The following is a 24,085-nucleotide window of genomic DNA, read 5'->3' as shown; positions in this document are numbered from 1 at the left end:
TTCAGGTTTTTGTTTTGTTTTGTTTTGAGACAGAATCTCATTCTGACACCCAGGCTGGAGTGCAGTGACTCGATCTCGGTTCATTGCAACCTCTGCTTCCCGGTTCAACTGATTCTCCTGCCTCAGCATCCTGCGTAGCTGGAATTACGGGTGCCTGCCACCACTCCCAGCTAAATTTTTGTATTTTGGTAGAGACAGGGTTTCATGATGTTGGCCTGTCTTAAGCCCCTGACCTCAGGTGATCCACCAACCTCAGCCTCCCAAAGTGTTGGGATTACAGATGTGAGCCACCATGCCCAGCCTCCCTTCAGCTTTTACCTAAAAATTTTCAAAAAACTCTAGACAAGGTTAAAGAATGGTACCATGAACACCCATATACCTTCGTCTGGGTTTACCAGTTCTTTATTTTACCATCTGGTCACATTTTCTTTCTCTCTTCCTGTCTAGAGTGTACTGGATATATTTAGATAGATTTCAAATAGAACTGTCTGAAAGTAGGTGGCAGACATTCAGACTCTTATCCTTTTAACATTGTCATCAGACCAGGGACCTTCCCCATGTAACCACTGTTTTATTGTTTTGCTAAAGAAATTGATCTTTGGTTGCAGTGGCTCGTGCCTGTGATCCCAACAGTTTGGGAGGTTGAGGGAGGAGGATCACCTGAATCCAGGAGTTTGAGAGCAACCCGGGCAAAATAGAGAGACCCCCATGTCTACCAAAAATACTTTTAAAAATTAGCTGAGCATGATGGCAGACACCTGTGGTCCCAGCTACTCAGGAGGCTGAGGTGGGAGGATTGCTTAAGCCAGGAAGACTGAGGCTACAGTGAGCCATGAGCATGCCACTGCACTCCAGTCAGGATGACAGAGTAAGACGGAAAGAAAGAAAGAGAGAGAGAGAGAGAGAGAGAGAGAGAGAGAGAGAGAGAGAAAGAAAGAAAATTGACATTTAGCAGAGTAAGTCTTTTTTAATTTTTAAGAAATAATATAGAGATGGAGGTCTCACTATGTGGACCAGGCTGGTCTTGAACGCCTGGCCTCAAGCGATCCTCCCACCTCAGCCTCTCAAAGTGCTGAGATTACAAGTATGACCCACTGCTCTTGGCTGGCAGAATAAATCTCATACTTAATATTCCCCAGCTGTGACAACAGTGACCCTAAACCTTTATAGTTCCCAATCTAGGATGCACTCAAGGATCTTTTTTGTTTTGTTTTGTTTTTGAGACGGAGTTTTTGCTCTTGTTGCCCAGCCAGCAATGGCGCAATCTCGGCTCACTCCAACCTCTACCTCCAGGATTCAAGCGATTCTCCAGCCTCAGCCTCTGGAGTAGCTGGGATTACAGGCACACGCCACCATGCCCAGATAATTTTTGTATTTTTAGTAGAGATGGGGTTTCTCCATGTTGGCCAGGCTGGTCTTAAACTTCTGGTGACCCACCGGCCTTGGCCTCCCGAAGTACTAGGATTACAGGCATGAGACATCACATTTGGCCTTTTTTTTTTTTTTTTTTTTTTTTTTTGAGATGAAGTTACTCTTTTGATGCCCAGGCTGGAGTGCAGTGGCCTGATCTCGGCTCACTGCAACCTCTGCCTCCTGTCCTGGGTTCAAGTGATTCTCCTGCCTTAGCCTCTCGAGTAGCTGGGATTACTGGCACATGCCACCATACCCAGCTAATTTTTGTATTTCTAGGAGAGATAGGGTTTCACCATGTTTGCCAGGCTGGTCTTGAACTCCTTACCTCAGGTGACCCACCTGTCTTGGCCTCCCAAAGTGCTGGGATTATAGGCATGAGGCACTCCACTTGGCCTCAAGGATCTTAAATCACATTTGTTATGTCTTTGAGTCTCCTAAGCAGATCTACAGGATGCTTCCACCACAGAGTGTCACCTTGTCATGCAGGCAGGCACACACGGCCACCAGGCCTGGGTTAATACCCTCAACATAGCTCACTGCACCCTCTCTGGTCTGGCCTCCCTGACCTCCCCAGCCCTTGGAACCATGCGAGCCTGGCCCCCACCCACATCCTGTTTCCCTGACCTCTGTGCTGGCAAACCACCTGGGTGCATGTTCCTCCAGGGCCAGCCTCATGTCCCCTCCAGGAAGCCTACCCTAGGACCCAGGGAGGAGTGAGTTCCCATCTCTGAAATCTCTTGGCCTTGAACCTACCCCTTCCCATTGCCTACTGCTGGGTCTGTTTAAAGACTCTTCTGTCCCCCTGTCCCCTCAGCAGGCATGGAACTTCTGAGGGACAGGTCTTGGTTTGTTTGTTTGTTTGTTTGTTTGTTTGTTTTGAGACGGAGTTTGGCTCTTGTTACCCAGGCCTGAGTGCAATGGTGCAATCTCGGCTCACTGCAACCTCCGCCTCCTGGGTTCAGTTCAGGCAATTCTCCTGCCTCAGCCTCCTGAGTAGCTGAGATTACAGGCACGCGCCACCATGCCCAGCTAATTTTTTGTATTTTTAGTAGAGACGGGGTTTCACCGTGTTGACCAGGATGGTCTCGATCTCTTGATCTCGTGATCCACTCGCCTCGCCTCCCAAAGTGCTGGGATTACAGGCGTGAGCCACTGCGCCCGGCTTGGTTTTTTCTTTTTTTTTTTTATGTTTTCTCACCAATTACACAGGGCTGAGACCCAGGACTCAGGCTTGGGCTGGGGGTTTATGGGTTCAATGGACAAGTGAGACAGAGGCTTGGCAGGGCCAGCCCTACCTGGGGGTGGGCAAAGCAGGCCACCAGAGCCCTCTTTCCTGCCCCCAGGACAGCCACTCACTGGTGGGAGCCACCGGGTGTGGAGGCCCGCAGCCTGCTCAAGCTCTACGGAATCCGCTTCGACATCCTCGTCACCGGGCAGGTAGGCACAGGTAGTGGTCAGGGCCAGGACGGGAAGGGGCTGGCAGACAGGGCTGGAGGAGGCATGAGGCCGACAGTCACGGGCTGAGAGGTTCAGCTCAGATTTCTCTCAGGCAGGGAAGTTCGGGCTCATCCCCACGGCCGTCACACTGGGCACCGGGGCAGCTTGGCTGGGCGTGGTGAGTGCGAGTACCTTGGGCGCCCACTGGCTGCAGTGAGCGCCACTGACCAGGGTGTGCCCGATGCATGCTGGAGCCTCCTGTGCCTTTCCACTGAGTCTCGGGTGCAGGCTGGGGAGGTGGCAGGAGGGCGGGCTGGGGCTGGAACACGGGTTGGCCCTGCCTCTCCCAGGTCACTTTCTTCTGTGACCTGCTGCTGCTGTACGTGGACAGAGAAGCCCATTTCTACTGGAGGACAAAGTATGAGGAGGTGAGCTGAGGTCACTCTGCTTGGACACTGGGTTCTGCCACACTTAGGAAGATATGGCTGGATCCCTGACCTGCTGTCCTCATCTGCAGGCCAAGGCCCCGAAGGCAACCACCAACTCTGTGTGGAGCGAGCTGGCCCTTGCATCCCAAGCCCGACTGCCCAAGTGCCTTGGCCAGAGCTCAGCATCTGCACCCACAGCCACTGCTGCTGGGAGTCAGACACAGACACCGGGGTAGCCCTGTCCAAGTTCTGACGCTCCCTTGCCAGCCCATTCCAGAGGCCTATAGCTGTTCCCTGCTGGTTGAGAGTTGGGGATTGGGAAGGGTGGGGCCCTGCCTGGGGATCTCAAGGATGAAGCCCCAGCATGTGGGGGTTGGGCAAGAATTCCACCCTTGAACCCCAGCAGACAGACAGTCCCTCCCCTGACTTCCTCCTTGGCAGGGTGCTGCCTCGGGGAGCCACAGAGCCATCTTTGTGTAGAGACGGCAACAGAACCTGGCCCATGGAGACTGGGAGAGCCCAGCAGGCACCCGTACTGCAGGGCTCCAATTGCATATGGCAGGGGCTCCTGCTGCATCTGGGCCTAGAGGTCTCTCTCCCAGGCTCTGTCCCCAGTGTTCCTAGCAGAGGTCTGCTCACCAGCTGTCAGCACAGACCCTCCTGCTGCCTGGCCCCTGGCCCTCCTCCCCCATCTGCACTCCATCATAGGTAGAGACCCCACCCTCCCATCTGTCCTGCATGGGGCTGTGCAACTGGAGCCCATCGATGTGATGGGCGACGGGGCCCATCTCAGCCTGTCTGGTGCTGTGATGCTGGAGGTGGGTCCTTATCTAGGGAATGGGGTGGAATAGGCAGATAATCCACAGCTCTATCCCCTAGGCGATGGTGTAGCATGTGTCTTGGCCCACACCTGCTCAGCTTGGGGGAGCAGCTGCTTTCCAGTGGTAGCCCTCTGGCTATGGAAGGCTGAGACAGGGAACAGAGGGAGGGAGGACTGAGTTGGTGATCACTGTGTCCTTCAGGACCTTCTATGTCCCTCCTTGGTGACCCCCACGCCCAACCCCTTGGCAGCTTTTCTCCAGGCTTCCTGAGAGCCCTGGAGGTGGCAGGCTGTGTATCTGAAATTCACTTCAGTCCAGGTCATACCTAGGAAGCTGTCTGGGGAGCTGCTTGAGGGAGGCCCTGACTCTGATCCAAGGCTGGGTGGGGTGGCTGGGAAGGAATGGTTCCAAACAATACACCTAGGTCTCTCTCAGCCTGGCCAGGTTTTACATCTGGAATCCCCCTGGGGCCTGAGCCTTTCGATAGAGGATTTCCCCATGCTCCAGGGCTCATGATCCTGATGGGAGGGCAGGGTTGCAAAGGAGACAAGTCTTCCCCTCCTGTCCCAGGGTGGGGCAGGGAATTGCAAGCCCCAGGGAACCAAGGGGCTGCTTTCAATTGTGGGTACCTGGTGATCAGGACGGGCTGTGGAGGGCTGGGGTGGGGCTGAGGCCGTGCTGACATCTGGAATCATCTGCCACCAGAGCCTCAGTAAAATGCATGGGGTCCCTGCTGCCTCTCAATCTCTGAGTCATGTCCATGGGGAGGTGGGCTCTGAAGGGCTAGGGTGGGAGAGGGTAGCCCCTGAGGCCTGGTTATCCAAGGTGGGTCACATGCACCTGATTCCCCTTGGGGCCCAGAGAAAGCTGATGTCATGGCTGGAGAAAGCCAGCAAAGCTACCCTCTTCCTGTGCAGTCCTTACAGGCAGGATTGGGAAGTTGGGGGGCGCCTATGGTAGACACGGCACAGCCATGGGGAGACCAGAGGGGAGATGCAGGGTGGACCTGGGGACCACACCCCTGAAGACTGAGGCCCTGTAGCTTCTAGGTGTGCTAGAAGGTAGTTGGAGCAGGCCCAGACACTCGTGCACCCATGTAGGAGCACGAGGGCCACACTCTCCTCAAAGCCCCTGAAGAGTGGGCAAAGATAGCCGGAGAGCCTCAGCCTGGGGCCGAGCTCAGAAACAGCTGTCGCCTCCATCTGCACACAGGTGTGCACCCCAGGGTAGTGCCTGCAGGGGTGCGTGTGTCCTTGTGGGTGTGCCTGTGTGCCTTTACATCCCCGGGGGGGCTCAGGCGCATGCCACGCTCTGAATCCCGCTCCCCTTTTCAGGCAGGCTCCTTGGGGCCCAAGCTCTGCTCACCCAGCAGACGTGAGGAGCCTGACCCCATGCCTGTCATGGAACCCTTCTTGCCTGGTGTGTATAGCTCCCCTCTTAGCTGGGCACCTGGATCCAGGCCCACCTGACTCAGGGTGCTCCCAGGACTGGCTATTCTTTGCAGAGCCCCAGCACCTTTGATGTGGATTGGAGACAATCGCCTGGTTCCCTGGAGCAGGTGAAGACTCAGTGCCACAAAGAATGCCACAGTGGATATGCCAGTAGGCCACATGGCTGGCCAAGCAATGATTATTATGGATCCCTGGGGCTGTGGGCCTTCCCATCCATCCCACCGCACCTGCTCAGGTAGCTGGAGTTGATCATAAACAAGAAGGCTCTGGGCAGAGTCCATGGTAGCAGTGCCAGCCAAGGCCCACTTCTGAAGGCCTGAAGTTCAGCACCTGGGTGAAGGTCCTAAGGTCCTGAGAACTTCCCAGGCTGGGCAGGCCTGCAAACCCAGGTCACCCGCAACAGAAGGGGTCCCCCGGCTTGTCGGGACCCTATAGCCTCCCGATCAGATGGGGGAGGACAGGGCAAGCGTGGACCAACCAGCTACTCCATATGGCCAGGCTCGTGGGCTGGTGCCTGAATGGGGGGCTGCACAGCCTGCACCGTCTCCTCCAGGCTGCCCCTGGGGAATACCAAGTAGCTTGTGGTGTTTGTCCCTGGTGGCTCCCGCTGGTTCTCCTTGCTGTGCCAGATGCCATAGCCGAAATACACTGCCAGTCCTGCACAGGGCAGGAGGTAGGGCATGAGCCTGAGGCAGAGGTTCCAGCCCTTCCTCCTTCTGACCCCAGTCCCGGCCTGGCCCCCACTCACCCAGTAGCAGCCAGATGGAGAAGCGCACCCAGGTCAGATAGCTCAGCTTCAGCATGAGGCAGATGTTGAGGAGGATGCTCAGGGCTGGGATCAGGGGCACCATGGGAATCTGAGGAGGCAGGGGCAGGGCAGGGCTGGGCCGGGCTGTAGGAAAGATCTGCCAGCCCAGGGCCCGCTTTCCCAGGAATCCACAGAGCCTTTCTCCCTCTCTGGGGATTTTGGAGACATGTGCTCACTCACCATGCAGAAAGGGGAGCGAGATGGGTATGCCGTCCTCCCCAGGCCCGTGAGCCTTTTTCATTCTGGGATGGCAGTGGGGGAAGGGGAGGGAGCTGCCTGGGCCAAGCGCAAGCAGGTGTTGGCTGGGGGAGGTACCTGAAACAAGTCTTCCTGATACTGTTGCTGGTGAGCCCCCAGGACCAGGAGGCTGAGCAGAAACGCGAAACTGGTGGCCAGGAGCAGCAGGATATAACCCCAGTGTGGGAGGTGCAGGGCTGAGTTCCCGAAGACGAGCACGCAGCCTAAGGTGATGACTGAGGCCAACATAACAGCAAGCGCCCAGGTCACCACTGCTCCAGGGCTGTACCCATCCAAGAAGCCCAGGTAGGGCCTCAGGGCTGGCTGCAGCTCCCCTGGCTCAGGGACGGAGGCCTGTGTAGCACCCACCAGCTGTAGGTGGTCTGAGAAGGAGCTGTGCTGCTTGGTCAGGGGCCCAGGGCTGGCTGGGCCTGGGGAGCTGGGCAGGGAAGACTTCTGGTAGCGCAGCACAATGATGCTGGTGGCCACGAAGGTGTAGGCCAGGAGTGTGCCAATGGACAGGAACTGAACCAGTGACTCCAGGTCCAGCAGCAGTGCCAGGAAGGCTGTGAGGAGCCCGAACACCAGGGTGCCCACCACAGGCACCTGTGTCCGGGGGTGCACACGGGCAAACACCTGGAAGAAGAGCCCATCAACGGCCATGGCATAGACAATGCGTGGCAGAGAGAAGAGGAGGCTGAGCAGGACGGTGTTCATGGCTGTAGCAGAGAGAGTGGGGAGGGTCAGGGTGGCGGAGATGCCCACCAGGGGCCTCTGCTGGGGGCCAGTGCATGGCAGCTCCTTGGGAACACGGCGTGAGCTTGTCTGGGCTCTTAGAGTGAGCATGAGTGTGTGTAGAGGTAATAGATTGTCAGCGTTCTGCTCGGAACAGGACGTCTGGGTTAGGTCGCAGGCCCACTGGAGCATCTAATGAGGCCTGAGTCCCTCTGTCTAGGAAATAATCTATAAGGATATGCCCAGAACTAATATACCATGGACCATCTGTGGGAAGGTCTCTTCCAAAAAGTTTCTGAAGAAACTTTTGAAGTGAAGAGTTTCTAATAATTAGCATTTTCCTTGCCCCGTTATGCAACTGGTAAAACAGCCACAGGTGAAGGTGGATTCTCTGAGTCTCAGGACAGGGCCCCCCTAATCTTTTCCCTGCCACCCTGCCCAGGAAGGGTCCCTTACCGCAGATGGAGCCAGCTGCCACGATGAAGCCAGCCCACCTGTAGCCCCGCCGGTAGAAGGCATCTGCGAGTGCTGAGTCAGGGTCCAGGCTGTGCCAGGGCACCATGAGGGTTAGCACGGTGGAGACAAGGATGTAGGCACCAGCTGCCAGGGCAAGCGAGATGGCGATGGCCACAGGCACAGACCGCCGGGGGTTCTGGGCCTCCTCGCTGGAGGCAGCAATGACGTCGAAGCCCACAAAAGCATAGAAGCAGGAGGCAGTGCCTGCCATGACGCCGGAGAAGCCAAAGGGGGCAAAGCCGCCTTCCTCAGCGCTCCAGTTGTGGGGCTGGGCCAGGATGAAGCCCAGGATGATAATGAAGAGAATGACAAGCAGGCTGATGGTCGAGAAGGTGTGGTTGAGCCAGGAGGAGACACGGGCTCCACAGGAGACAAAGGCAGAGGCCAGGAGGATGATGCCAGCAGCCAGGAAGTCCGGGTACTGGGCCAGGAGGGATATCTCCCAGGAACCCACGTGGGTCTCAGTGAAGTTTCGGATTCTATGGCTGAACATAGCATCTAGGTAGCCACTCCAGGCACGGGCCACTGCGGCGCCACCAATGATGTATTCAAGGAGCACATTCCAGCCGATGAGGAAGGCCCACAGCTCGCCCATGGATACGTAGGTGAACAGGTAGGCAGAGCCCGTGCGTGGCACACGTGCCCCGAATTCTGCATAGCATAGAGCCGCCAGCAGGGAAGCCACAGCGGCCACACCGAAGGACAAGAGCACAGCAGGGCCAGCCATGTCCTTGGCCACGGTGCCTGTGAGCACGTAGAGGCCCGAGCCCACCATGCCACCTACACCCAGAAGAGTCAGGTCCAGCGTAGACAGGCAGCGCCGCAGCGACGTGTCCATGGTGGAGTCTTCCAGTGGCTTCAGGCGGTTCAGCTTCTGGCATAAGCGTGCCAGGCTGGCAATGCTGGGCATCCCCCGGGCCATGGCGGGTGGCTGAGATGAGCACCGAGCCAGCTATTGGAATCTGTTAGGGCCAGAGAGGAATGACAGGATGCCCAGCCGTGGCCTGGCCAGACTTCCATCCCTCCTGGTCCGTCCACCCCCAGTCCTCTCTCTGTCCCGGCTCTGGAGCCCTGGACCTGGGAGCTGAACACCGGCACCGGGGGCCTGCTGGAGGGCTGGCATAGGACAGGGCAGGGCCTGTGGGCAGGGAGTCATAGGAAGCCTGGGGCCCTGTCTGCATCCCAGGCAGCGGGAGGCCTGGTGGGGCCCCACCTGCTCACCTCCTGAGCGGCCCTGAGGGTGGGGAAGGAGCAGCTCGAGGAATGAGAGGCTGGGAACGATCAGTGGTGGGGTCCCAGAGCCAGATGAATCCCGAAGCTTCCCCAGAGTCGAGCCGGACCCGGAACAGGAGCTGCCGCTCTGCGTCGGGGCGGGCGTGGCCCAGGCAGCCACCCAACCCCCCCTCGCCCTCCCCCCCCCGCTCTCCCCGCCCCGCTCCCCGCGCTCTCTACCGTAGCGGCCAGACTGGGGTATCCGCGCGTCGGGTGGAATGCAGGGGCGCCCTGGGCCCGCGCACCTCCCCATGCCAGACACGCCGCTGCTGCCGGAGCCATTTCCGCGGCGCCCCAGTCCCCGAACACCCGCGCCTTCCCCTGCTCCTGAGCTTGAGCCCATCTCCGTCTCGGTAGGATCCGCCGCAACTCACCTGCTGCCGCCGCCGCTGCCTCAGCTCTGAGCTCTGCGCCCGCCCAGTTCCCCGGCGCGAGCGCAAGGCCCGCCCCCAACCCCCACCCCCACCCCACCCCCACCCCCAGGCGTCCCATTCCGCGCGCGGCCCCATCCGCCGCCACACACTCAAATATTTCACCCTGCCCACCCTGTCCCGACCTCGCTAGGAAGTGACCGGAGCTCACCGGGATCTGGGGAAGCCCTGTGACTGTGACTCGTGCACAGATGGAAGTCAGACGGCCAGCTAAGTGACTAGCCTAGGTCACCTGGGGGAGGCTAAGGCGCACGTCTGAAAGTCGGCAGCCCACCCTCTCTCCACTGCAGCAGACAACCTTCTTGATTCCTCAACCCAGTGCAGGAACCCCACCCAGGTAGGCCCCAGCCAGGCCCTACAGCACCATGATGTGGGGGCTGCAGCTTCAGGCACAGCGAGTTAGATAAAGACATGGGTCTGGCAGAGCGGCCTGGGGCAGTCCCTGACCTCTCTCTTACAACGGGTGGCAGTCAGCCACCTTCACAGGTTGGCAAGAGACTGCAGCCTTTTGAGAGAGTTCTGCGAATTGGGGGAACACACATTGGCTGTTTTGAGCCTGCAGCTACCTCGTTCTGCAAGGGAGCAAGCAGCTTCCGGGGCCAGCCTGCAGCCCTCCCTAGGGGGTCTCGGGCTCCTCAGACGCCAGTGGCAGCACCTGGTAGCCTAGGCGCCTCTGGCAGGCCAGGAGGGCCCTACAGGACCTCAATAGCAAATCCCCACTTGTGTTAATCAGCGGAGCCACTGTGTCCCAGGCCCCAAGCAGGCAGCTATGCACCAACACACCTGGCTATTTTTAAAATTTTATTCTTTTTTTTTTTGAGATGGAGTTTCGCTCTTGTTACCCAGGCTGGGGCGCAATGGTGTGATCTCAGCTCACCGCAACCTCCGCCTCCCGGGTTCAGGCAATTCTCCTGCCTCAGCCTCCTGAGTAGCTGGGATTACAGGCATGCACCACCATGCCCAGCTAATTTTTTGTATTTTTAGTAGAGACAGGGTTTCACCATGTTGACCAGGATGGTCTCGATCTCTTGACCTCGTGATCCCTCAGCCTCCCAAAGTGCTGGGATTACAGGCTTGAGCCACCGCGCCCGGCCTTAAAATTTTATTCTTTTTAGAGAGTGGATCTCACTGTTGCCAAGGCTGAACTCAAACTCCTGGACTCAAATGTTTTTCTTGCCTTGGCCTCCCAAAAGGTCGTAATTACATTCATGAACCATGGCTGCTAGCCTCCCCAGAACGCTCTAGTAGGTGTTTTCAGCCTTCTACGGTTTGTGGAATAGGATCTTAGGAGCACCTGTAGCCTATCCAGCTTGTTGGGTTGCTGAGAGACAGGCTGATGGACACTCAGACAAGATGGTGCCAATCTGGAACATTCTGCCTCAGCTAGAATGCCAGTATCTCCTAATATTTGACTGGTATTGTCTTGAAGAACTTCTCAGATGGCTTCCACTTCCTGTGGGATAATATCTCCCTTATCCCATCCCTGTGTTGCCTGAGCAGAAGTCCCTTGTCCTGAAATGTCACCACAAAAATCTAGGCACTTCTGGCCAGAGGTTTAGGCAGTTTTGTAATGGAAGCTCTCCTAAGGCCTTACCAATGACCACCTTATTGCTGGTGCCCAGTGTTTTGGAATTTTAACTTTTTATCTACCTGGAGAAGATGTGACACCACACCCTCTGTCACAGGCACCAACATACAATGGATAAGTGAGACTAAGTATGATGGATGCAGTAAATTGTACATTTCCAGTTTGTGTATTTCACTCACTACTGAGTGAGGCAGTTACACAGAGGAATCCCACAGTGATGCAGTGAAGATAAACCACCAGGAAAAAAAAGGAGGGAATACTTTCTAACTCATTCTACAAGGCTAGGATTACGCTGACACCAAACTTGGCAAAGACATCACAAGAAAAGAAAGGTACAGACCAAATGAATATAGATGTAGAAATCCCCAGCAAAACACAGTGGACTCTTGAACAACACAGGTTTACCAATACACAGATATTTTTCAACCAAATGTGGCTCACGCCTGTAATCCCAGCACTTGAGGAGGCTGAGGCGGGTGGATCACCTGAGGTCGGGAGTTTGAGACTAGCCTGACCAAGATGGAGAAACCCCGTCTCTACTGGAAATACAAAATCAGCTGGGCCTGGTGGCATGCCTGTAATCCCAGCTAATCGGGAGGCTGAGGCAGGAGAATCACTTGAACCTGGGAGGCGGAGGTTGCGGTGAGCTAAGATCGCTGCATTGCACTCCAGCCTGGGCAACAAGAGCGAAACTCTGTCTCAAAAAAAAGAAAAAATGAAGAAAAGCAATGTATAATACACCATATTAGCAGAATAAAGGACAAAATCTACATGATCATCTCAATTGACACATAAAAAGCACTCAACAGCCGGGCGCGGTGGCTCAAGCCTGTAATCCCAGCACTTTGGGAGGCCGAGGCGGGTGGATCACGAGGTCGAGAGATCGAGACCATCCTGGTCAACATGGTGAAACCCCGTCTCTACTAAAAGTGCAAAAAATTAGCTGGGCATGGTGGCACGTGCCTGTAATCCCAGCTGCTCAGGAGGCTGAGGCAGGAGAATTGCCTGAGCCCAGGAGGCGGAGGTTGCGGTGAGCCGAGATTGCGCCATTGCACTCCAGCCTGGGTAACAAGAGCGAAACTCCGTCTCAAAAAAAAAAAAAAAAAGCACTCAACAAAGTAGGAAGAGAAGGAAACTTCCTCAACCCAATGAAGACCATGTATGAAAAATCCATGGCAAATATACCAAATAGTAAAAGACTGAAACCTTTTCCCTCAGATCAGGATTATCATCGGATGTTCACTCTCACCAGTTGTTTTAACATTGTACTGGAGGTTCTAGCCAGGGCAAGTCAGCAAGAAAATGAAATATAGGGAATCCAGACTGGAAAGGAAGGAGTAAAACTGTCTTATGTATAGAAAATCCTAAGAAATCCACAAAAAGAAAAAAGCTATTAGAACTAATAAACAGTTCAGCAAAGATGCAGGATATAAGATTAATATATAAAAATCACCAGCCTGGCCAACGTGGCGAAACCCCATCTCTACTAAAAATACAAAAATTAGCCAGGTGTGGTGGTATGTGCCTATAGTCCCAGCTACTCAGGAGGCTGAGACAGGAGAATAATTTGAACCTGGGAGGTGAAGGGCGCAATGAGCCAAGATCGAACCATTGCACTCCAGCCTGGGTGACAGAGTGAGACTCTGTCTCAAAAAAAAAGAAAAAAATTCATATGGAAATGGATTCAGAATAGCCAAAATACTTGAGTATTTTGCCTGGGCAACATAGGGAGACCTCAGCTCCATGAAAAGTCAAAAAATTATCTCAGCATGGTGACATGTGCCTGTGGTCCCAGCTCCTGGGAGTGAGGGGTGGTGTTGAAGTGGGAGGATCGCTTGAGCCTGGGAGGTTGAGGCTGCAGTGAGCCATGTTTGTGCTACTACACTCCAGCCTGGGTGACAGAGTACGACCCTGTCTCAAAAAAAAAAAAAAAAAAAAAAAAAAAAAAGGAAATTAAAGTCAACATAAATAAATGGAAAGACATGCCATGTTCATAGACTGTAAGATTTTAAATATAAGATAGCAGTATTCCCCAAACTGGTCTATAGATGGAGGAACTGCATAGATTCAGTGCAATTCCTACTGAAATCCCAGCTGCCTATTTTGCAAAAATTATCAAAATTCACATGAAAATGCAAGGGATCCAGAATAGCCAAAATACTTTTGAAAAAGATTTGGATGACTTACAGTTTTTGATTTCTAAACTGACTATGAAATGACTGTAATCAAGATGGTGGTGCTGACATAAGAGTAGACACAGAGACGAATGGAAGAGAACTGAGATTCCACAAACACTTACATTTATGGTCCAGTGATTTTTAAAAAATAAACTTTATTAGCTGGGCATGGTGGTACATGCCTGTAGACCCAGCCACTAAGGAAGCTGAGTTGGGAGGATGGCTTGAACCTAGAAGGCTCCAGGCTGTAGCGTGCTTGATCATACCTGTGAATAGCCTCTGCACTCCAGCCTGGGCAACATAGCAAGACCCTGTATCTTAAAAAAAAAAAAAAAAAAAAAAAGTTTTCAGAGCAGTTTTAGGTTCACAGCAATATTGAGCAGAAAGTAGAGTTCCCACACACTTCCTGCCCCCACACGTGTGTAGCCTCTTCACTCCTGACATCCAGCACCAGAGGGGTTTATTTGTTACAATTGATTAACCTACACTGACACATCATTATCACCCAAAGTCCATAGTTTACATTAGGGTTCACTCTTCTGGTTGGACATTCTATGGGCTTAGACAAATGTGTAATGACACATATACACGCCATTATTGTATCACACAGAGTAGTTTCATTGCCCTAAAGTTTCATTACCCTCTGTGCTCTGCCTATCCCTCCCTGCTAACACCTGGCAACCACCGATCTTTCTCCTGTCTTCATAGTCTAGTCTTACTTTTGCAGAATGTTATATAGTTGAGATTATAGAGTATATAACCCATTCAGGCTGGCTTTTCCCCTTAATAGCATTTGAGATTCCTCTATGGCTTTTCATGGCTCGACAGCTCATTTTAATTTTATTTTTATTTTTGAGACAGATTCTTGCTCTGTCACCCAGGCTGGAGTGAAGTGGTGTGACCTCGGCTCACTGCAGCCTCTATCTCCTGAGTTCAAGTGATTTTCATGTCTCAGCCTCCCAAATAGCTGGGACTGCAGGTGTGAGCCACCACACCAGGCTAATTTTTGTATTTTTAGTAGAGATGGGGTTTTGCCATATTGGCCAGGATGGTCTCGAATTCATTTCCTCAAGTGATCCACCCACCTCAGCCTCCCCAGTGTGCTGGGAGCCACCCCTCCAAGTGTGAGCCACCCCACTTGGCCTGTGCTATTTCTGAAATGCAGGAGACAAAGTTGTCATGTGAAAGATACAACATTCTTATCCTCAAGGATGAGAAGTTGAAATGAGAGAATTCTGTACAGACCTTGTTAAAACACTCTTATCTTTTAAGCCTTCCCACATAATTTAGTTGCTTTTTTATAACTTATTATTCTTTGTCCAATTCAGTATATAAGCAATAAACTCTAACTGCTTCTTTGGGACTTCATGTTCTTATGAGGGCTCACAAGCCATGTAAAAAAACTTGTAATAAATTTGTGGGACTGAGTGTGGTGGCTCACTCCTGGAATCCCAGTGCTTTGGGAGGCTGAGATGGGGTTTGCTTGAGTCCAGGAGTTCAAGACCAGCCTGGGCAATATAGTGAGACCCTGATTCAACAAATTTTTTAATTAGATTGGCAGGGTGGGTGGCATGTGCCTGTAGTCCCAGCTACTTGAGAGCCTGAGGTAGGAGGATAGCTTGAGCCCAGGAGTCTGAGGCTGCAGTGAGCTATGATCTCACCACTGCACTCCAGCACCCCTTATTTATTCATTTATTTGTTTGTTTATTTATTTTTATTTTTTTGAGATGGCGTCTCTCACTGTTGCCCGGGCTAGAGTGCAATGGTGTGATCTCACCTCACTGCAACCTCCGCCTCCCGGGTTTAAGTGATTCTCCTGCCTCAGCCTCCCAAGTAGCTGAGATTATAGGTGCCAGCCACCACGTCTGGCTAATTTTTTGTATTTTTGGTTGAGACGGGGTTTCATTATGTTGGCCAGGCTGGTCTCGAATTCCTGACCTCATGATCTGCCCATCTTGGCCTCCCAAAGTGCTGGGATTACCCTGAGCCTGATCCAGCATCCCTCATTTATAAATAAATATAATGGCTAGCCTTAGGGACTCTGTTAGCAAGATTAAAGAACAGAAATCAGAGGTAGAATAGCATATAAATAAATGTGTATGCTTTTCTCCTGTTAACCTGCCCTGTGTCAATTTGATTCTTGGGCTCAGCTGAGACTCTGGGGATAGAGTGTTGCCACCCCTACGGTTTCTGGTGACAAGGATGGGATCCTCTCAAGCCTGAAGATGGGATCCTGGGAGAAGAAATAAAAGCTGGCAGAAGGTAGGAGTTTTTACCCAAGTGAACTCTCCAGGATCTCTGTCTGTAGTCCCTGGTTAAAAGAGGAGGGTAAAATTTGTCCTTGTCTCTTTCCAAATTCAGACTGGCAGGAGACAACCACTTGTAAGAATTGATTCTTTGAGTTGTGACTCTTGTGTCAACCTTAAATGATGAGATTCAGAAAATACCAGCTAGGCACATTGGCTCATCCTTGTAATCCCAGCACTTTGGGAGGCCAAGGTGGGAGGATCACTTGAGCCCAGGAGTTTGAGGCTACAGTGAGCTATCATTGCATCACTGCACTCAAGTCTGCGTGACAGAGTGAGACTTAGTCTCAAAAAAAACAAAAACAAAAAAACAAAAACAAAGACAAAAAAAACCCAAAAACCAAAAAACAACAAAAAAGAAATATGATTTTTATTCTAGTGCAAAGCTCCAGGATGGACACCCAGGAAACAGCTTCCGAAAGGCTGAGATCATTGCTCCAAAGTGGAGAAGCTAAGGCTTCACTCATAGAGGCAGAAGCAGCGTCAGCAGGATTGCAACATCTTCTGTACAAATCCAGTATGTTAGATTTGATTAGTACAGCTTGCTACATTCCAAGGAAAATTTTTTCAACATTCCGGGAGAAGACTCCCTCCTCGAGGACATCTTACATCTGATGCTGCTCAGTCATTTCTAACCATTTACAGGAAAAAGCAGATGTTGCAACTGCAGGCTCCATGCCTCAGACCACATGGCCACATTCCTCCCAAGGCTCGGAATAATGTAAAGTTCCAACAGGTGGCTCCCGCCTGTAATCCCAGCACTTCAGGGGGCCGGGGTGGCTGGATAACTTTAGGAAAGGCGTTCGAAACCAGCCTGGCCAACATGGCAAAACCCCGTCTCTACTAAATATGCAAAAATTAGCCCAGTGTGGTTGCAGGTACCTGTGGTCACGGTTAGTTAGGAGGCTGAGGCAGGAGGATTGCTTGAGCCTGGGAGTTTGAGGCTGCAGTGAGCCATGATTGCAGTACTGCACTCCAGCCTGGGTGACAGAGGGAGACCTTGTCTCAAAAAAAAAAAAAAAAAAAAAAAGAAAAGAAAAGAAAAAAGAAAAAAAATTATTTGATGATTTCACACTTCTGAATTTGGTATTTGGCTCTGCATATACAATGGCTGTTGACCCATAGCCTCCCAGGAAAAAGGCTTGTTTTCCATGTCTCTCGCTTTTGTGTGGTTCATCATGAGGAAGAAAATAATAAGATTCTCCTTTCATCTCATTTTATGTATTGAGAACATGGCTCTGTGACCAGTGAAAATACTCTCTTCGGTTTCTGCCAGCCGGAAGGGTTGGGGGGATAAGTCGTTACTAGGCTGCTAGCCAGCTGCCCAGGAATCAGAGACACGGTGTCTCTGTGCAACGGTTCCAGCTCTCCGAGGAGTTTGTGCCACTTGTCTCAGCTTTCATTGTCTTGATAACAATTAGGATCTGTGCTTGCTTAGGCTATCCTGAGAAAATCTCTGGAGCTGGAGGGGGATTGCATCTTCTCCAGACTGTTTGCGATGTTCTTCTGTGTCTGTGGTTAAGCCAGAAAAGGCATACAGATTTTAAGCCATAAAAAGGCTTGTTGGTTTTGAGTCACAAAGTAGAGATAACATTGAAGATTTAGACTTTTGAATCTACAAGTATTTTTATTTATTATTTATTTTTAAAGACAGGGTTTCACCATGTTGGTCAGGCTGGTCTTGAACCCCCGACTTCAGGTGACCCGCCCGCCTTGACCTCCAAAGTGCTTGGATTACAGTTGTGAGCCACCACGTCCGGCCTCTACAAGTATTTTTAAGAGTGCTATTGGCAGGTGTGGTGGCTCACACCTGCAATCTCAACACTGTGGGAAACCAAGATGCGAGGATCACTCGAGCTCAGGAGGTTGAGGCTTCAGTGAGCTATGATCCCGCCTGCACTCCAGCCTGGGTGACCCAGCGAGAACTCTATCTCTAAACTAAAAAAAAAAAAAAGTGCTTTCATCTTAAAAAACTGTCCTATTGGTAAACAGAGAAAGATCAAATTAAAAAGAAGACACAAAGAAATATAATGGGCTGGGCACAGTGGCTCACGACTGTAATCCCAACACTCTGGGAGGCTGAGAGGGGCGGATCAGGAGTCAGGAGTTCGAGACCAGTCTGGCCAATATAGAGAAACCCCCATCTCTACTAAAAATACAAAAATTAGCTGGGTGTGGTGTCACGAGCCTATAGTCCCGGCTTTTCAGGAGGCTGAGTCAGAAGAATCGCTTGAATCTGGGAGGCAGAGGTTGCAGTGAGCTGAGATCCCACCACTGCACTCCAGCCTGGGCCACAGAGCAAGATTCAGTCTCAAAAAAAAAAAAAAAAAAAAAAAAAAATATATATATATATATATATATATATATATGTATATACATATGTATAATGGCTAGCTTTAGGGACTTCATTTAATCTTCCTCAAGATTAAAGAACAGAAATTAGATGTAGAAAAAAAGTTAAAAATCCGTACCCTCTGTAAATTCTCCTTCTTCACCCACCTTCTTCACCCACCTGTGTTCCACTCAACCTCTAAGTTCCTGTCCCTGATCCCCCAGAAGATCTTTCAGATATCTGGGCCCCTGACTTAAACCTACCCTCCTCAAAACTTGGCCCTAACTGCTCAGCAAATTTATTTGTTTTTTTTTTTTTTTGAGACGGAGTTTCACTCTTGTTACCCAGGCTGGAGTGCAATGACACGATCTCGGCTCACCGCAACCTCCGCCTCCTGGGTTCAGGCAATTCTCCTGCCTCAGCCTCCTGAGTAGCTGGGATTACAGGCACGCGCCACCATGCCCAGCTAATTTTTTGTATTTTTAGTAGAGACGGGGTTTCGCCATGTTGACCAGGATGGTCTCGATCTCTCGACCTCATGATCCACCTGCCTCGGCCTCCCAAAGTGCTGGGATTACAGGCTTGAGCCACCGTGCCCGGCATAAAAATATTTTTAAAAACTAAAAATATTTTTAAAAATCAGCCAGGTATGGTGGCATGCACCTATAATCCCAGCTACTTGGGAGGCTGAGGCAGGAGAATCACTGGAACCCGGGAGTCGGAGGTTGCAGTGAGCTGACATAGCGCTACTGCATTCCAGCCTGGGCAACAGAGCCAGACTCAGAAATAAAAGTATCTGAGGTATTAACTAGAACAACCCCTAGTATGTCCATCTGAGCTTTAATAAAGTGTTGAATGTTTAACATTTTAGGTGCTTTACTTCAATAATGTTTGATATTTGCCTAATATGTATGTCATAAAAATTGCCAGCAAAATAAAATTTAAGATAATGATTAGCTTTGTCTAATAATGTTTCATAAAGTTTTCACAATTCAAATATAATTGTTAAACACACTAAACTTACATAAGTGGAAGTGGGAAAAACTATAAATCAGTTATTTTTTGAGACTGGGTGTTGCTCTGTTGTCTGGGCTGAAGAACAGTAGGGGGACTAGCTCACTGCAGCCTTGAACTCCTCTCGCCACAGTATCCTGAGTAGCTGGGACTATAGGCGTGTACCACAATGCCTGGCTAATTTTTAGAAAAATTGTATTGTACAGCGGAGTCTTGCTGTGATGCCCAGGCTGGTCTCAAATTCTGGTCCTCAAGTAACTCTCCTGTCCTGGCCTCCCAAAGTACTGGGATTATAGGCAGGAGCCACTGTGCCCAGCTACAAATAACTTCTTATTATTTTAATTTTAATTTTTGACTCATTACTAGACATATGATTTAAATAATGATTATATTTTATGAAATATGTCTACTTGAAAATAATTTCCAGGAGTTCAATGCTACAGTGAGCCATGACTGTGCTCTGCACTCCAGCCAACTCCCACTATTATTGAGACCTTGTCTCAGTAATAATAATAATAATAATTCTCGGCCAGGAGCAGTGGCTCATGCTTGTAATCCCAGCACTTTGGGAGGCTGAGGTGGGTGGATCACCTGAGGTCAGGAGTTTGAGACCAGCCTGGCCAACATGGTGAAACCTGGTCTCTACTGAAAATACAAAAATTAGACAGGTGTGGTGGCAGGCACCTGTAATCCCAGTTACTCAGGAGGCTGAGTCAGGAGTCAGGAGAATCGTTTGAACCTGGGAGGCAGAAGTTGCAGTGACCTGAGATCGGGCCACTGCACTCCAGCCTGGGCGATCAGACTGAGACTCTGTCTAAAAAAAAAAAAAAAAAAATCCAAAATCTTTTTGGTAACTTAAAACCTTAAAGTTATACTAAGTTAAATTAAAATATGGTTATTTGTTGAATATCTAGATCATTTCCAAATAAGATATAGCACAGAAACACTAATTGCTGAACATAAGTATAAGCTTATAACTTTGGTTTCTTACTACACAGGAACAAAAGATATCTGTGTCTCTCAAGAAACGTGTCCTGGGCTAGCCATGGTGGCTCACACCTGTAATCCCAGCACTTTGGGAGGCTAAGGCAGGAGGATCAAATCAGCTCAGGAGTTTGGGAGCAGCCTGGGCAGCATAGTGAGACCCCATCTCTACATAAAATAATAAAGTTATCTGGCTGTGGTCACACATGCTTTTTATCCCAGCTAATCCAGAGGCTGAGGTAGGAAGATCACTTGGGAGTTTGAGGCTGCAGAGAGCCACGATCATGCCACTGCTTGTTCTTCCTACTAGAGTCTCCCTGAGCATGTGCCCAGCTCTGGGTAACACACTAACAACCTGGAGAGTACCCAGAGGCAGGACCAGGATGCGGAGGGGCTGGGCACCTCACGGGAACGGCTGTCCTGTTACCCACAGGCTGGGAGGCCTTGGGAAAGTGAGTCAAACTCACTGAGCCTCAGTCTTCGCCTCTGAAATGGGGATCACAGGAATTCCTCCCAGGCAGGGGATATGTGAAGACTGAATGAAATGATTTGCGAAAAGATGTAGCCCAGCGCCTGGGGAACACCAAGCACGTGCTGAGCCTTTAGCTACCCGGGAAGGAGAAAGGGAAACACGGGTGGCCACCCAGGGCCGGCAGAGGAACGAGGGGCCGCTGGGAGGCTCCTGGGCAAACTCACCTCTGAGCATCTGCCCTGAACTTGGGCTGGCGTCACAGGGAAGTTAGTCACAAAGAAGAACACATTCTCTCTCCAGGAGGCAAGCCTCAAGGTTGGCCTGGCTGGGCTCTCATTGACTGGAAAGGCTGGCAGCTGGCAGCCTGGTTTATGAGGGAAGGGATCTTGGACCCATCAAGTCATTAACGCTGTCCCCCCGTAAGGCAGATTGAAGCAGAGATGGGAGGCTAGCAGGGGTTCTGGCCATTTCTGAGACCAGGAAGCCTCATGCCTGTATCCATCTCTCGAGACAAGTTTCTTTCTCATTTGCTCAACCAAAATATCTTCTTTTGGGGTGGGGGGCAGAGTCTCACTGTGTCACCCCGGCTGGAGTGCAATGGCACAATCTTGGTTCACTGCACCCTCCACCTCCTGGGTTCAAGGAATTTTCCTGCCTCAGCCTTCCAAGTATCTGGGATTACAGGCACCCAGCATTTCATTTTACCTGTCCAGGCTTGAATGCAGTGGTGTTATCAGCGCTTACTGCATTCTCTAACTCCTGGGCTCAACAGATCCTCCTGCCTCAGCCTCCCAAGTAGCTGGGACTACGGGCTCCAGCTACCATACCTGGCTTCAACCAGAATATTCCAACAGCCTGCTGCTTCTTAATACTGAAGAGCCAGGGGAGAGCTGGGCCCAGCATCTGCACAGGATGGAAAGGAGGTGAGTCTCCCACCCTACACACGGCAGCACTGGCGCGGCAGAGCACAGGTGAGAAGACGGAAAGCTACCTGTGGTCAAAGGATGGCCAAGGACATTGGAAGGGGAGGCTGACCCTCCAGTGCTGCTCATGAGAGCACTGTGAATTTGGGGACTGCATGCCCAGGAAGGGAAGGTGAGGGCTGTGCAGAGGGTGCTGGGAGTGGGAGCCATCAGGATTAGGAGGCCTGGGTGGCAACCATCACTGGCAGGGGGCCTCCTGAGGGTAGAATCAGGGGCTGCAGGCTCTGATGATGCCCGGTGTGAAAGCTTAGCCTGGCTGCTGCGTGGTGTGCACCGGGCAGTAGGGAGTGGGCGAGAAGGGCATCTAAGGGCCCTCTAGGAGGCCATAGACTCATGCAGGCATGGCATGGGCAGCAGTGAAAAATGTGAGAAGGGACAGGAAGGGGCTGAGGCTGAGTCCCGGGTCTGGCTGAGGCACTGGTGGATGTCACAGAGGCCATGCCAGGAGAGGGAAACAATTGATCTTTGGACACGTGGGTGTGCACCTGGAAGACAGCTATGCTTTGGGCAAGTGGTCACTGGGGCTACATCCTGAGTGTTGGAAGAGCAGGGGTGGAAGCTGAGGCTGTGGATGAGCTGGCCAGGAGGAGGGAAATGCAGCCAAGAAGAGCAGAGGAGGAGCGCCTGAGCATGGTGCCCCAGGTGAGGGAGCAGGGCCGCAGGAAGTTCCAGGCTCTGGCCCCCGACACCCCTCCCACACCACACTCAAGCCATTAGTCCTGGACACCCACTTCTTTTTTGTTGGCAGCCTCTGGAAGTGCAGTTTCTCTGGTCTGGCTTCTCGATCCATCCCTTTTTCTATCGAAAAACCTCTGACACATCCCTGAAAGCCTGTCCAGGTGCCAATCCTCTGTGAAGCCCTTCCTGAGACCCTCCCCCTCACCGCCCCAGCCAGCTCTGGCATCACATGCTTCTCTCTCGCACACACTGGCTGCATGGCAGGTGTCCAAGCTCTCCGTGGCCAAAGGACTTGCACTCTCGTCAGCAGCACCAGAGCCCCTACCTGAGGCAGCTTCACGAAGTCAGCCACATCCCACAGCCGGTTTCCAAGCTCCTTGATCTGAGTCACGGAAACCCCTTTGAGTTTGGTGATGATGGAAACCTGGGGGTCCAGGTCCCGCTCCTGGTAGCCTTTTTTGGTGAGGAGAGCCCACCTGGACAGGAGAAGATGGGCAGTGTGGTGTGTCCCCAGCGTGTAGTGACAGGGGCAGAGCTGGGCCCCACGTGCTCAGTTCTCTCCCCACACCCTATAGGCTCCCAGCCCAGCATTGAGGCCCCCACCTCCTCTCTGGCCTCACTTCCCACCCCAGACCCCCTGAATAAGACAGAAGCTCCAGCCACGCACCAGAGAGCCAGTGCCCTCAATCACCTTCACCAGCCAGCACCACCCCCAGCCTCACTAGACCCAGCTCCCCTGACCCGAGCTACAGCTGGTGGTCTCTCTGGGGGCCTAGTGCTCCAGCTCTCACAGATGTTAAGGACAATGTCCTGTGCCCCCTGGGTGGGGTTCTGGGGAGGGGCTGGGAAGGAGGCGGGTGGGCACACAGGACAAACTCACAGCTTGTTCTTGTTCTCCCGTCTTCTATCACCTACCTCCCACCCCATCCCAATCTGGCCCCCTCCCCTCCAGCCCCTAAAGAGCCCAACCCTCAACTTCAACCCAGCAGGACCAAGCCTCACCCCTATCTCTTCCCCTGCCCCTCCAGCCTGGCCGAAGCTCTTCTCTCTTACCCCACCACATAGATCACGATCCCAAGCTGCAGCAGCCTCTGCAGGGCACCCACTCGCCAGTTCCTGGTCATCACATACTTCTCCGTCTTATAATCCAGAAGCCCCCAGCCTACCGTGGCCCCTGGGGAGCCCATGCTGCCAGCTCCTGCTAGCTGCGGGCACATGAGTCAGCATGGCAGCTGCAGGCACAGCTGAACAGGAGGCAAAGCAGGGCCCAATCCAGGCCAGGTGGCTGCTGTTAAAGGGACACTTCCACTAGAGCAGGATCCAGCCTCCAACACCCAGCCGTCAGCCCCTAACCCCAGCTGCCCTGCACCTCCCACCCTCCCTACATTCCCTTTGCTGGGCCCTGGCGCACAGAAAACAGCAGCTCTGTCCCTGTCCTCTGTCCTCTGGCAAGGACAGCTGTTATCAGTGCTGTGAGAGGACGGCCGGAGGGCAGCAGCAGAGGGGCTGGGAGGGTGTTGAAGAAAGCATCAGAAGACGTGACCTCTGAGCTGACACTTGCAGATTCTGAAGTTCAAAAGCAGACAAAGATGGGGATGGAGGTCTCAGGGGGGCGAACAGCGTATGCAAACGCCAGCGCATGCCAGACAACTAAGAGCCACAAACTGAGAGGGGTGACCTGGCTCTGCGAGGTTCCCCGGGCCCTCCTGAAACGCTGTCCCCAAGTGCAGTGAGGAAAACACAAGCTCTGGAGTCAGGCGTGTTTCCCAGTCCGTGAAAGGGGGGCGATGCTGGAACCGCCTAGGGAGGCAGGGAAGATTAACGCCGCAAAGCGCCTAACGCGGTCCAGGGTCCTTGCAGAAGGCAATTATCTCCCAGGGCCGGGAGCCTCTGCGCAAGCCAGCCACGGTTTCTATGGCAACCAACAACACCGGGTTGCCGGGGCGACCGCCGCGGTGGAGCGCATCGCTATTGGCCTTGATGGACGCCAGTCGATGGACGC

At 52.3% G+C, this 24,085-nt stretch overlaps 2 protein-coding genes across 15 annotated transcripts in view; one reads left to right on the top strand and one right to left on the bottom strand.

Annotated features, from left to right (window-relative positions):
• The window catches only part of P2RX6 (purinergic receptor P2X 6), a 25,249-nt gene extending 20,406 nt beyond the window's left edge, over nucleotides 1-4,843 (top strand). For 5 of the 9 annotated variants that reach the window (XM_039462467.2, XM_074391252.1, XM_039462464.2 and 2 more), the window contains 4 exons: nucleotides 2,757-2,850; nucleotides 2,963-3,028; nucleotides 3,201-3,278; nucleotides 3,368-4,843. In XM_039462467.2, the coding sequence (XP_039318401.2) occupies nucleotides 2,757-2,850; nucleotides 2,963-3,028; nucleotides 3,201-3,278; nucleotides 3,368-3,674 (545 nt within the window). In that variant the 3' untranslated portion in view covers nucleotides 3,675-4,843. The remainder of the gene's footprint in view (nucleotides 1-2,756; nucleotides 2,851-2,962; nucleotides 3,029-3,200; nucleotides 3,279-3,367) is intronic. The other 4 variants (XM_074391253.1, XM_039462466.2, XM_074391254.1 and 1 more) reach the window with 1 other exon arrangement.
• SLC7A4 (solute carrier family 7 member 4) lies at nucleotides 948-23,960 on the bottom strand. 6 transcript variants are annotated; one of them, XM_074391250.1, is made up of 6 exons: nucleotides 23,137-23,960; nucleotides 22,409-22,559; nucleotides 7,787-8,808; nucleotides 6,674-7,314; nucleotides 6,299-6,407; nucleotides 5,696-6,207 (listed from the first exon to the last, which is right to left on the bottom strand). In XM_074391250.1, the coding sequence occupies exons 3-6, from the start codon at nucleotides 8,766-8,768 to the stop codon at nucleotides 6,032-6,034; spliced, it is 1,908 nt and encodes a 635-aa protein (XP_074247351.1). In that variant the 5' UTR covers nucleotides 8,769-8,808; nucleotides 22,409-22,559; nucleotides 23,137-23,960; the 3' UTR covers nucleotides 5,696-6,031. The 6 variants fall into 6 exon arrangements, with proteins under 6 accessions (XP_074247347.1, XP_074247352.1, XP_074247348.1 ...); XM_074391246.1 differs by having other exon boundaries at nucleotides 948-6,407; XM_074391251.1 differs by having other exon boundaries at nucleotides 948-6,407; nucleotides 6,674-6,831.
• Between the last annotated feature and the right edge of the window lie 125 nt (nucleotides 23,961-24,085).

Source organism: Saimiri boliviensis, chromosome 21 (assembly GCF_048565385.1).
Source record: "Saimiri boliviensis isolate mSaiBol1 chromosome 21, mSaiBol1.pri, whole genome shotgun sequence".
Classification (NCBI taxonomy): domain Eukaryota; kingdom Metazoa; phylum Chordata; class Mammalia; order Primates; family Cebidae; genus Saimiri; species Saimiri boliviensis.
This window is presented reverse-complemented; position numbering and strand designations above follow the sequence as displayed.

Excerpts from the sequence above, each read along its gene's own strand:
- SLC7A4 (XM_074391246.1), bottom strand. The coding sequence starts at position 8,768 with ATGGCCCGGGGGATGCCCAGCATTGCCAGCCTGGCACGCTTATGCCAG. Across the intron at positions 7,315-7,786 it reads GGCAGCTGGCTCCATCTGCG|CCATGAACACCGTCCTGCTC; the intron begins GTAAGGGACCCT and ends TCTCTGCTACAG. Across the intron at positions 6,408-6,673 it reads ATCAGGAAGACTTGTTTCAG|ATTCCCATGGTGCCCCTGAT; the intron begins GTACCTCCCCCA and ends CTGCCTCCTCAG.